Source organism: Humulus lupulus, chromosome 1 (genome assembly GCF_963169125.1).
Source record: "Humulus lupulus chromosome 1, drHumLupu1.1, whole genome shotgun sequence".
In the NCBI taxonomy this organism is placed as follows: Eukaryota; Viridiplantae; Streptophyta; class Magnoliopsida; order Rosales; family Cannabaceae; genus Humulus; species Humulus lupulus.
The window spans coordinates 269,720,314-269,733,778 of NC_084793.1; the positions used below are offsets into that span (position 1 = coordinate 269,720,314).

General features: G+C 39.1%; 2 protein-coding genes and 1 non-coding gene across 3 annotated transcripts; 1 reads left to right on the plus strand and 2 right to left on the minus strand.

The window, feature by feature from the left end:
• Positions 1-3: 3 nt before the first annotated feature.
• Positions 4-1,227, minus strand: LOC133834214 (uncharacterized). The gene has a single exon (XM_062263747.1). The coding sequence runs from the start codon at positions 1,225-1,227 to the stop codon at positions 4-6; it is 1,224 nt and encodes a 407-aa protein (XP_062119731.1).
• A 7,865-nt stretch (positions 1,228-9,092) lies between these two features.
• On the plus strand, positions 9,093-11,599 carry LOC133834221 (uncharacterized). The gene is made up of 4 exons (XM_062263760.1): positions 9,093-9,164; positions 10,271-10,609; positions 10,706-11,059; positions 11,186-11,599. Exons 1-4 carry the CDS (start codon positions 9,093-9,095, stop codon positions 11,597-11,599), a joined length of 1,179 nt encoding a protein of 392 aa, XP_062119744.1.
• LOC133813029 (small nucleolar RNA R71) lies at positions 9,477-9,583 on the minus strand. Its single transcript, XR_009884078.1, has one exon. It is a non-coding gene; the product is annotated as a small nucleolar RNA R71 (small nucleolar RNA).
• Positions 11,600-13,465: the final 1,866 nt, after the last annotated feature.

Here is a 13,465-nt window from a genome sequence, read left to right on the forward strand (position 1 = left end):
ATTCTATCCATCTAGTATAGAGGGTCCTCCCCCCTCTCTTACTGTATTTCTCCTCTGTAAGATCTCCATTTCAGGGTCTCCCTCAAGCAGACAAAACTTGTTCTTCACACTCGTTGGGAGGACAGTAGAATCCTGTATCTTAATTCCCTTAGTAGCTGGTTGAAAACCATCAGGATCTACATTAACTTTGCTTACAGTTGGCGATGAAACCTTCTGTTTAGGGACCCATTCTTGCTTCACACCTTTACTCTTCCTGCAAACTTGTGCCTCGTGTCCTAATCCAGAACAATTCATACAGACAGTAGGCTTCCATTCATATTCCACGAAGATATCTACTTCTTGATCAAATTCATTCAGGAAACTGATTCGAGATGGAAATTCCTGTGTCATGGTCACTTCAATGAGGATTCTGGGATAAGCTAAGCGATCTCTGTTTTTAGTAATGGAATCCACTTGAATTGGCTTCCCAATCTGTCCCACTATCTTGAACAGAGACCTATCACCCCAGTATTTAATATCCAATCCTCCCAACTGTATCCAAGTTGGAACAGAATCAATATCTTCCTTGGTAAAATCATCAACTGGATTCCATGCCTTCATTATGAGAGGTTTATTCCCAAAGAACAGATATCCTCCCTCCAATATTCTATCTCTTACTTCCATTGTTGAAAAACGAATGATGAAAATACCAGATGAGAGAATGCCTACCTTATCAACCTGGTCCTTCCATAATCTCCTCACAAAGCCTTCTAGAATTCGGATTGGTGGGTTCGCACCCAGCACATAGCACATTAAAGAGGATTGCCAAAAATTCACCTCCTCAGCAATATCCTCAACATCAATTTTGACTCCAGAGGTCGTCTTCTGATCTATACCCTTCCCTGCGATAACCTTCTCTTTGTCTCCATTAGTAAAGCTATTAGTATAGTGAGTCTGTAAAATCGGAGATGGTACAGCCTTACCCATATGAACATCTTGCATAGCTTGTTTAGTAGCCGATTTCCAATCTTCAACATTCGTACAAATTCCAGATCGAGGCGAAAGAGTATCACTACAGACTCGCTCTGCCCCTTTTCCTTGCTCATCCTCTGACAACTCCAATTCCTGGACCCCAAGAATAGCATCCATAGATCGAGTTTTCATGACCCTATCTGCAGAAGTTGGCCCTGTTTTCTTGCCTTTGCTCTTCAATTTGCCCTTCCCCCCGACCTTGGTTCCCTTTGCCATGGCGCCGGTGCAGAAATCACCGAGAGAAAAAGCGCGGGAAAAATTTCAAAAAGAGAGCTAAAAAAAAATGTGTAAACTTGTCAAATCATTTTATAGTTTGAAGAAAGCTCCCAAACAATGGCATGATAAATTTGATAAAGTCATTGTTTCGAATGAGTTTAGACATAACAACGCGGGCAAGTGCTTGTATTCTAAGACTTGTGATGATTATGTCATATTAGTGTGTCTTTATGTAGATGATATGTTGATTTTAATTAATGACATAAGAGGAATAATAGAAACAAAGAGGTTTCTATCTTCTAACTATAAGAAGAAGAACCTTGGAGAGGTCGATACCATTCTAGGTATCAAAGTTAGAAGAAATAGTGGGGTTTTTTTTATTGAGTCAAACCCATTATCTCGAAAAAGTGCTTTACAAATTTATTCATCTCAAAGTCAAATAGGGAAATACACCATTCAATTCTAACATCAAAGAGGATGAAATGCAAGTGCAATAGGGAGCCTAATGTACGCCGCTCATTGTACAAGAGCAGACATTACATACGCGTTAGTAAACTTAGTATGTTTACTAGCAATCCAAGTATCAAACATTGGAGGGCTATTGAAAGGATTTTAGGATACCTTAAGTGTACCAAAGAATATAGTCTTCACTACTCAAATTTCCCTAGGATATTTGAAGGATATTCCGATGCTAGTTGGATATTGGGAGTGGGAGACAATCTCTCCACCACCGGTTGGATGTTTACTCTTGGAGGAGGTGCTATCTATTGGGGTTACAAGAAAAAAAACTTGTATATCACACTTAACCATGGAAGCGAAATTTATAGCTCTAGCGACAACCGACAAAAAGGCCGAGTGGCTTAGGGATCTCATGCAGGATATCATTTTTACTACAAAATAACCTCGATACATTGTGATAGTCAAGTTACTCTTGCTAAAGTATATCATAGTATGTACAAGGGGAAGTGTAGACATATAAGTCTAAGACATGAATATAAGAGACAATTGATTCAAGATGGAATCATAACAGTCTCATATGTTACGACTAGTGAAAACTTAGTGGAACTATTTACATAACCTATTATGAGAAGGTTAGTAAGTTCCATTTCAAAATGGATGTGACTGAAACTCCTAGAATAAGAGATACACCAATGATGTCAACCTAACTCCAACCTTATTAATATCAAGGGAAAGAGTTCAATGGGTAAGAACAAGTTATTGATAAATGAATGGTTTCAACACTAAAACTATTGTGAGTTCCATCCAAGATGGGTAGTGTTGGTTGCTACCGAGCGAGGATTAAACCAAGGGGTTTTTAATGAAGTTTAGTTGAGTGCAACAAGCATCTATAAAAGTAGCAAAGATGTTGTAAGAACTTCACCTATGTGAACTTAGAGGTGGTGTTATGATTGGTTAAATACAAAAAAATAAGTGTTAAATTACAAACTAGGTATAAACAGTTAGTAAATTTCACATAGTGAAGATGTGAAATTTGAGCTTCAATTGTAGCCACTTTAAAAATGCATTTTTTGGGCCCAAAGTGATACATGAAGGTATCTAAGGGTTCCCAAAAAGCTTGGTAGCATTTGGAGCAATTTTAGGACCTTTAGAAGTGTCCAAAAACAGAGAGGGTAGTGATGCGTCGCCACCCAAGTGGTGTAGCATCGCTTGATGCTTAGGGTTTCAAAAAACCCTAGCAGGCGATGCATCGCGTGCTGAAGTCTGTACAAGTTACGTAAATTTCTATAAATGACGTGTTTTACAAGTCTAATCCTATTGGTTTGACCTAATGATGGTGCCTACTCTATATAAGGGTTAAAATAGAGTTTTGGAAGACTTGATCACTCTCTCCAATATATTTCTACCCTCTCTATCTCTAGTTCTAAGAATCTCAAGTTTTCTCCAAGAACTCATAAAGAAAGTGCTTGACTTTGTGAGTTTAAGACCTGTTCAATCTCAATCCTCATTTCCTCCTAGAAAAGGCCTCAAGCATCCATGGTGGCTAGGAAATAGGGCATTAGGAAAGCGTTACGAAATGTGTGTAAGCCTTGGATTTATGGGTTTGCTTTGTTCTAAGGATTTGCTCAAAGTGGTGGTTCTACAAGGGTTTTGAAGGTTCATCAAGGTTGAGGAAGATCATTCACCAACTTGGGTTTGCATAATCTTTCTCAATCTTTATTTAGTCTCTGTTAATCCATTTTTTCTGTAGATTCTAAATTTTGAGGTGGTGTTATCTCACTCTACCCCAACATTCTAATACTCTATAATGTGAGATATTATATCATGGAAGAATCTAACTCATTTTTGGCATTGAAATTCATGACTCAAGACTTTATAAGATTGGATAGGTTTGCTGGGACTAACTTTGTTTGTTGGCAAGATAAGATTAGATTCTCGCTCACTACTTTGAAGGTTTTCTACATCTTGGACAAAGACCTAAAAGAACTGGGAGAGCTCAATGAAGATGATACTCAAGAAGTTGAAAGAAAGGAAAAAGCATGAAGAAGATGAATTGATATGTTGGGTTAAAACCTCAATGCTCTTTCAGATAGGCTCTATGATCTCTACACAACCACCAAGACCGCCAAGGAGATTTGGGAGGCCTTGGAAAAGAAATACAAAACAGAAGAAGAAGGTACAAAGAATTCCATATTACTCAATATATGGAATTTAAGTTTCATGATAATAAATCCCTTCTCCCTCAAATTTATGAGTTGCAAATTGTTGTGAATAAATTGTCTACACTCAATATTGTATTGCCGGAACAATTCATTGTTGGTGCCATTATAGCCAAGTTACCTCCTTCTTGGAGATACTATAGGAAGAAAATTCTCCATAGGATGAGGAGATTTCATTGGAGGAAATTCTCAAACACTTGAGAATTGAGGAGGAATCTTGTTCTAGAGATAAGAATGAGGAGATTTCCAATGGAGAGACTTCCAAGGCCAATGTGGTGGCTATAATGTCCTCCTAATCCAGGACCATTACACTGTGTATTTTAAATTGTGTTAGACTTGCTGATCAAGTCATTTGGTTATAAACATGTAACTAAGGTTAACGTCAAGGGTTAGGGTTAAATTTTTTGGTCAAAGGAACTGTTGACTTTTATTTAAAAAGTTTCATACGTACATGGGATCCCAAAATATTACAAACAAACATTTAAAAGGGTGTATGTACATCAAAATTACTGCCAGCCGACCTAAGCGGCAAAATCAGGGCTATGACCCTAGTTCCTCTGAGATATCCTCGGCCATGGTGGACGAGCAACCGCATATGTACACACTTCCACCGAAGCTCTCCAACTCATGGATGGTCAACCTTTCATTTTCCTTTTCCTGCACCACGAAGCACCCGTGAGTCGAGGCTCAGCAAGAAAACTAAAACATGTGCGTGAACAAAGAGTACAGATTTCCAAATACTTATCTAGTATGTCCAGCAGTAGTAACCTACTCATACAGACATACAATTACAAATATATGGTCATTGGACCATTTTGGGTCCTTTGCCCTAGCTAAGTGACCATAAAGTCACCTGGGGCCATCGCCCTTAGCTCTGGGTAACTAGCCATAGAGCTAGCAAAATGCCTTGTTTTCTAATGACCATTGGGTCGCCCAATGTAGTAGTATGCTACTAATTTGGGCCTAAGCCTTTCGGCCAGCGCGCATCGCGTTATTGTCGTCCTTGACTAATAAGTCAAGCCCTGAACCAGGTATTCAGATATAGATACAGAAATAGATATGGATAGGCATACTTCAACAATACAAGCATGCATAGATATTAATCACATAACACCATCAAGTAATTACAAACATAGCAATAACCATGCTCCTTAATGGGGCCAAGCCCTAGCTACGCAAACCACGCGAACAGTCATGTAACAATTAATTAGGTACAAAATATTCAAGTATGTTTAATCAGCAAGCGAAACGATAACTTAAACATAATCATTCTCAGGGGCCCAAGCCCTATTCATAACTATTATTAACAGTTGGGCCAAGCCCTAATCACATATATCAAGTATTTGGTGAAGTTTTCTTACCTCAGGTCTGAGTATAGCTGTAACGACCAAAAATTACTAATAAGGCTTAAGGGCCTTGCTTAGTGTACCGGGAGGGCATAACTGGATTATGTGTGAATTAAATGATTAATTCCATGGTTATGTGATAAGCATGCTTATATGATTATTTGGATATATGAGATGCATGATTATGTGTATTAGTATACATGTATGCCCTGATTAGGTTATAAGGGCATATTTGTAATTTTTTCCTGTTGAGGGCATAAATGTAAATATTTGTGATAAATTGTTGAGACCACATTATTATGTGGATATATCTGCAGCTTGTGACTCGAGGCGATTCTAGTGAGCAATTTAGCGAAAAAGTCACGGTGGGGATTTATACCCGGCTCGGGGGAGCCCGGGGATTTTTATGGGAATCTGGGAAATATATTGGAGACTATTTGATATTGAGGAAAATAATTGGTGATTATTTAGGTGTCGAGGTTCAAGTGGTAAATATTAGAGATACTCGAGGAATTAGCGGGAATTGGGAACAAATGACCAAAATGCCCTTGAAGGGATTAAAGGCTTAGGATTTAAGTGGGAGGGCAAAATGGTCATTTGGTTTAATAAAGGATAAGTGATGTTCTGCCTTTTCAAACTTAGTGGAATGTTTAGAAACAAGTAGAAGCTGAAAGAAAAAGGGAAAGAAGGAAGGAAAGAAAGAAGAAAAACATGGGCACTTTCTCTCTCTCTCGGTTTAGGCTGATCTTCACCATTTCTTGAGGACTTTTGGAGCTGTAGTTCAGAGGAGGCTTAGGCTAAGGCTTAGCACTTGGGTCCTTGGTGAAGCTAAGAGGTTCTACTGGAATTAAGCTTAACTGAGGTAAGGGTTCAAGGTTTTAATGAGTTTTCTGGACTATGTTAGAATTGATTTCTAAAACTTGGTTTTGATGGAAGTCAAGGAAGTTAAGCTTTGGGAATTGAGGAGTTAAAGTTTGGAGAGGCTTGGAGGATAACCTAGGGTCGAATTTCCCCATTAAAGGTAACAATTTCTGGCTTTGTAGTTATGAGTTTCTGGTTGAGTTCTTGAGTCTTCAATTCAATTCTTGTTTTCCTTTGTTTGGTGATGCATGTGGCTAGTTTTTGTGTTGTTGGGTTATGTGGGATGAGATGTAAGGGATGGTAGGCTCAATTTGGAGTGTGGTTGAGCTTTGGAGGAGTTTTGGTTTGGGGAAATTCGTAGGAAAAATCAGGGGAAGTTTTGGTGTTGTAACTAGCGCTGTAGCGCTAGCCTTTGGGTGCTACAACGCTAGGCCTGGTTTTCCTGGACGCTTTTGGCTCTGTTTGTAGCACTGTAGCGCCCACTTTGTGGCGCTGTAGTGCTACCCTACATTCAGAAGTGGATTTTTGGGTTGTTTCTTAGGGTTTTTGCCCGGGGGCTCGAGGTTTGATTCCACCACCCCGTTTGGTGGAATCAGGGCTTTCCGAGGGCTCGGGATGGGTTCGAGGTTAGGTTATGGAATTGAAGTTTAGTGACGGTTCTAATTTATGGCTGTCACTAGGTGTACGCTAGGGCTCGGATCAGATCGTGCTTGAGGGTCAGTTTCACTAATCAAGTTATCAGAATCTAAAGGTAAGAAACTGCACCTGGATATGTGTTTGTGTTGAGACTAAGAGCTCCCTATATACATATGTGATGTCATAACATGGTATTATGCCATGGGACATGGGATAAATGGTGTAAGCGTGTTGGAATCAACATTTGCGCACAAGGCGCGACTCGGCCACTGGTAGCTGAGGTTATATATATAATCACTGAGCTCGGCTTAAGCGAGTTGGAGTCAGTGGGATAGTCAGAGGGTGCGGCCTAAGGGTGCCGACCCTGTATTTTGGCGTGATATGTTTAATATTGTTTAATTGATGATTATAATGAGTTTGTTATCTGAACAACTGACCGTTGGCTTGTAGTTTGATGTCACTGTTTATGTGAGCTGTGTAACTATTGTATGTTTGGTTGATGATTTGTAAATTGTCTATGCTCTGTATTATGGTTTCTTGCTGGGCCTCGGCTCACGGGTGCTTTGATAACTCTTGAATAAAGAGTTATTTCATGTACTTTTGATCTTATAATTGTGAAAAGTATGGGTGATGTTAGTTTATTTTTAGCTTTTGTAGCTATCTTTGGTGTTTTTATTATCTTGATTAAGTTTAATTCTTTTTTGTTTAGTTTTTAATAGCTAGTGGGTTAAAGATAATAATTTCATGGATAAATATTTGCACAAAGGAATGAGATAGCATATGAGTCTATTTTGATGAAATCATGTTGTTGATGGCTGAATATTCAGGTTTGCTGTAGCAAACATGAAGCATTTTGATCAGGCAGATTTTGGGGCACATGGAACACGTGACAGTCAATGGGCAAGCTTACATTTTGGCTGAGGTGGTAAGGGCAGAAGGAAATAGTCAGCATATTGGAGAAAAGGATAAAAGAGAAAGAAGACTTTATGTTTTGAGAGAGAAAAGAGGAGCAAGATGGTACTTTTGGAAGGAGAAGAGAAAACCTAACATACCCAAAAGAGTGCTTCAGCCGTAACAAGTACCCAGCATCCATTTTTGGCAAAGAAAAACCAGAAAAAAATAGAGGGGAAAAAGCTGAAAATACCAACAAGGAAGAATGAGGACAAGCATAGAAAGCTCAAGCATCATTTTGGATTTGTTCTTTCCTGTTTTCCTAAACTTTATTTTATTAATTTCTGAGTTGGATTCTATATCTGAATATTATGGGCTGTTTTGATTGTGAATTAATGTCTATGAACTCAGCCATGAACTAATTTTTAGGTGGCTTGAATTGTTGATAAACCCTATGTTATAGTCTATAAATATTCTTGCACTTTATTCTAGTAAAATCTCCTTTGTTCATTCAAGTGTGCTTACATTAATTTCTTGTTGTTGTTTGGCCAGCAATGGCAAGTTATTTAATTATGTTTAATGCTGGAAAGATTAAATGTAATGGGAAAAACTTGGATGACACAAGTCATAATCTAGGTTAGGTTATGTTAGTAAGTAACATATGGATATGTTATTTGCCTTATGTAACTTTTGAGAATTAAACTTTGATTTGCATTCTTAAATCTGATTTTGCATAGCAATATGTTTAATTATGTAGAAGAATTAATTTCATAAAATTTGGGAAAGTTTTATGAGTGTTTAAATGAATTCTTGTTAACCTGGGAGTTTTGCTAGAATATTGCTGCAGCAATCTGTCCGCAAGTTGTCTAGGATGAATAATATAGGGGAATTCAATAATTCAAGTCCATTTTGCAATCCATATATTTCTCTCAATTTTCTTGTTCAGTTCAGTTTTTAATTTTAATATTTCCATTTTATTTTAATATTTTGCTTAGCCTATAAACAACCCACTTGACTTTTAATTTTCTAAAATTGTTTAGTAATTGTTTTGCTTAATTTTTTTAATTTGCAATCCCTGTGGAGACGATTTACTTATCATTATATTACTTGTATGATTACGTGTACTTGCGTATTTAAAATCAAATATTAAATTGAACCACAACAAGTTTTTGGCGCCGTTGCCGGGGATTGAAATTAGAAATTCTTGTAAAATCAAGTACTTGCAATTTATTTTTTTTCTTCGTTGAGCTGACTTTGTTTACTTGCTCTTGTGTTTCCTCGGGTGATTTACTATATGAATGAGCAAGAAGACATTGAACTAGCTCCTATTGACCCTGAAATTGAAAGAACAATTAGAAGAAGACTAAGGGAACAACGGGCTCAAAATCGCCTTAATATGGCTGAAGAGGTTGAAGGAGTTGAGGGTGCTAATAATGTCACTAACACAATCGCTATGGCTGATGATAGAGAGAGAGCCATAAGGGAGTATGCTGCCCCCATGTTTGATGAGCTTAATCCGGGCATTGTTAGGCCTGAAATTCAAGCACCTCAATTTGAGTTAAAGCCCGTGATGTTCCAAATGTTGCAAACAGTGGGTCAATTTAGTGGGCTGCCTACTGAGGATCCTTATCTTCATCTTCGTTCATTTTTGGAGGTGAGTGATTCCTTCAAGCTACAAGGAGTGACTGATGAAGCCCTAAGGTTGAAATTGTTCCCTTTCTCTTTGAAGGATCGAGCTAGAGCTTGGCTCAACACCCTTCCTCCCGACTCGGTGACTACATGGAATGAGTTGGCTAAAAAATTCTTGATGAAGTACTTTCCCCCTACCAAAAATGCCAAGTTTCGCAATGAAATCATGTCATTTCAGCAGCTGGAAGATGAATCATTCTGTGAAGCTTGGGAGAGATTCAAGGAATTATTGAGAAAGTGCCCACACCATGGGATCCCGCATTGTATACAAATGGAAACTTTCTACAATGGGCTCAATTTTTCCACTCGTATGGTGTTAGATGCTTCAACTAGTGGGGTTATTCTCTCTAAGTCCTATAATGAAGCCTATGAGATTTTGGAGAGGATAGCTAGCAACAATTATCAATGGTCCAATGTTAGAGCCTCAACAAGTCAAAAAGTGGCTGGTATACTTGAAGTTGATGCATTGACAGCTTTGACTGCTCAAGTTTCTTCAATGACTAACCTTCTCAAGAACATGAGTTTGGGGGGAATGGTACAACCAGCTGCTATGGGACAAGTTGCCAATGTATCTTGTGTTTATTGTGGAGATGGGCATGCATTTGAGAGTTGTCCTTCGAATCCCGCTTCAGTTTGTTATGTGTGAAATCAAAATGCCAACTGAAATAACCCTTATTCGAACTCTTACAATTCGGGGTGGAGGCAGCATCCAAACTTCTCATGGTGGGGTCAAGGAGCTAGTTCAAGCGGAGCACCAATGCAAAACAAGCCTACATATCCACTGAGGTTTTCTCAACAACAACAAAGAGCTCAACCACTTCCTCCTCAAGTGTCTCAATCAAGCTCTTTGGAGAGTTTAATGAAGGAATATATGGCAAAGAACGATGCTGTGATTCAGAGTTAAGCGGCATCCTTAAGGAATCTAGAAACTCAATTTGGCAGCTTGCTAATGAGCTAAGGAATAGACCACAAGGCACCTTGCCTAGTGATACAGAAAATCCAAGGAAAGATGGCAAGGAGCATTGCAAGGAGGTTACCTTGAGAAGTGGCAAAAATGTGGAATTGACTGAGGACAATTGTACTAGAAACAACGAGCCCACTTCAATCCAAAGTAGTGGGGACAAAGGAGACAAAGCTGTGAAATCAAAAAATTTAAATGCTGATCCTGAAGCAATTCCTCCACAAAATGCTACAGGAAAGCCTATAAGCAAGCCCCCTCCACCATTTCCTCAGCGCTTTCAAAAGCAGCAACAAGATAGTCAATTTCGGAGATTTTTAGATGTTTTGAAACAACTTCACATCAATATACCGTTGGTGGAAGCTTTGGAGCAAATGCCCAACTATGTGAAGTTTTTGAAAGATATTTTAACTAAAAAGAGGAGGCTTGGTGAATTTGAAACAGTGGCGTTGACTGAAGGGTGTAGTGCTATATTGAAGAGTAAAATTCCTCCTAAATTGAAGGATCCGGGCAACTTCACAATTCCTTGTTCTATTGGTGGTAGAGATGTTGGTAGAGCACTTTGTGACTTGGGGGTTAGTATCAATTTGATGCCCATGTCAATTTTCAAGAAGTTGGGGATTGGAGAAGCAAGACCAACCACAGTCATTTTGCAATTAGCGGATCGTTCTATGGCACACCCGGAAGGAAAAATTGAAGATGTACTTGTGCAAGTTGATAAATTCATCTTTCCGGCTGATTTCATCATCCTTGATTATGAAGCGGATAGATATGTTCCTATTATCTTGGGTAGGCCATTTCTAGCTACCGGGAGGACCTTGATTGATGTACAAAAAGGGGAGCTTACTATGAGGGTGAATGACCAACAAGTGACTTTCAACGTGTTCAATGCTATGAAGTTTCTGGATGAGGTTGAGGAATGTTCTAGGCTAAGTGTAATTGAGTCTATTGTCGCTGAAAAATTCCATAAGGAAGCTTGTAAAGATGGAGTGGGGGTGAGGTCACTTGAAGAGCTTGAAAACTTAAGTGAAGAGGAAGAAAGCCAAGTTACATGGGTGAAGTCAAAGCAGCCCTTTGCTAAATTTAGGAGGCCTTTTGAGTCATTGAACTTGTCGGAAGGGAATTTTAAGCCTCCTAAGCCTTCTATTCAAGAGCCACCAAAATTAGAGTTGAAGCCTTTGCCTAGTCACTTGAAGTATGCTTTTTTGAGAGATAATGAGACCATGCCTGTGATTATTTCAGCCATGTTAGGAGCTGAAAAAGAGAGTTTGTTGCTGGCTGTTTTGAAGAAATACACAAGGGCCATTGGTTAGACTATGGCGGATATCAAGGGGATAAGTCCCTCATTTTGTATGCATAAAATTCTGTTGGAGGATTGCTGTAATAATTCTGTTGAGCAGCAGCGAAGGCTTAATCCTATCATGAAGGAAGTGGTTAGAAAAGAGATAATTAAATGGCTTGATTATGGAATTGTTTACCCAATTTCAGATAGTTCTTGGCTCAGCCCAATTCAGTGTGTTCCTAAAAAAGGTGGAGTCACGGTGGTGGCTAATGAAAATAATGAGTTGATTCCCACAAGACAAGTGACGGGGTGGCGTGTTTGTATGGACTATCGGAAGTTGAATAAGGCTACTCGTAAAGACCACTTCCCGCTGCCATTCATTGAACAAATGCTTGATCGATTGGCGGGAAAGGAGTTTTATTGTTTCCTTGATGGGTATTCAGGCTATAATAAGATTTCCATTGCACCAGAAGACCAAGAGAAGACTACCTTTACTTGTCCTTATGGCACCTTTGCCTTTAGAAGGATGCCTTTTGGGCTGTGCAACGCCCCCACCACTTTCCAACGTTGTATGATGGCAATATTTTCAGATATGGTGGAGAAGTCTCTTGAAGTCTTCATGGATGATTTTTCAGTATTTGGGGAGTCTTTTGACACTTGTTTGGCTAACTTGGAGCAAGTCTTGGCTAGATGTGAAGAAACAAACTTGGTACTCAATTGGAAAAAATGCCATTTCATGGTTCAAGAAGGCATTGTGTTGGGCCATAGAATTTCTAACAAGGGCATAGAAGTGGATAGAGCAAAGTTGGAAGTTATAGAAAAATTGCCACCACCTACTACAGTCAAGGGGATTAGAAGCTTTTTAGGGCATGCAGGCTTCTATAGGAAGTTTATAAAGGATTTTTCAAAGATTTCTAAGCCCCTTTGTTCCTTACTTGAGCAAAATCGAGCATTTGAGTTCACCAAGGAGTGTCAAGAAGCATTTGTGACTTTAAAAAAGGCTCTTATCATCGCACCCATCATTGTAGCTCCAGATTGGTCTCTCCCCTTTGAATTGATGTGCGATGCTAGTGATTTTGCTGTGGGTGTTGTACTTGGGCAGCGAAAAGAGAAGGTTTTTCATTCCATTTATTATGCAAGCAAGACATTAGCCGATGCCCAATTGAACTATACTACCACTGAGAAAGAGCTTTTGGCGGTGGTGTTTGCTTTTGACAAGTTTAGAGCTTATCTTGTGGGGACTAAAGTGGTGGTTTATACAGACCATTCAGCGATCAAGTATCTAATTGCCAAAAAGGATGCTAAGCCACGACTTATTCGATGGGTGTTGCTTCTTTAAGAATTTGACTTGGAAATTCGGGATAGAAAAGGAACGGAGAACCAAGTGGCTAACCACTTATCTAGACTTGAAGTTGGACGTGAAAAGCAAAATGAAGGGCCTATTAAAGAGACATTCCCCGATGAGCAATTGTTGGTTGTGAACCAAACCACTACTCCATGGTACGCTGATTTTGTCAACTATTTGGTGAGTGGTTTGCAGCCACCTGATTTGAATAGGCAGTAACTCAAGAAGTTCTTTCATGATGTGAGATTCTATTATTGGGATGAGCCCTATTTGTACAAACAATGTTCAGATCGAATCATGAGGCGTTGTGTGCCTGAGGAGGAAGTTTCTAGCATACTAGAGCATTGTCATTCAGCTCCTTATAGTGGACATTTTGGTGGGCAAAGAACAGCCACTAAGGTTTTTCAATCGGGGTACTATTGGCCCTCTATCTTCAAGGATGCTCATGAATTTGCTAAGAGATGTGACCGCTGCCAGCGTGTTGGAAATATTTCAGCAAGAAGTGAAATGCCTTTGAATAGCATCCTTGAAGTGGAATTGTTTGATGTTTGG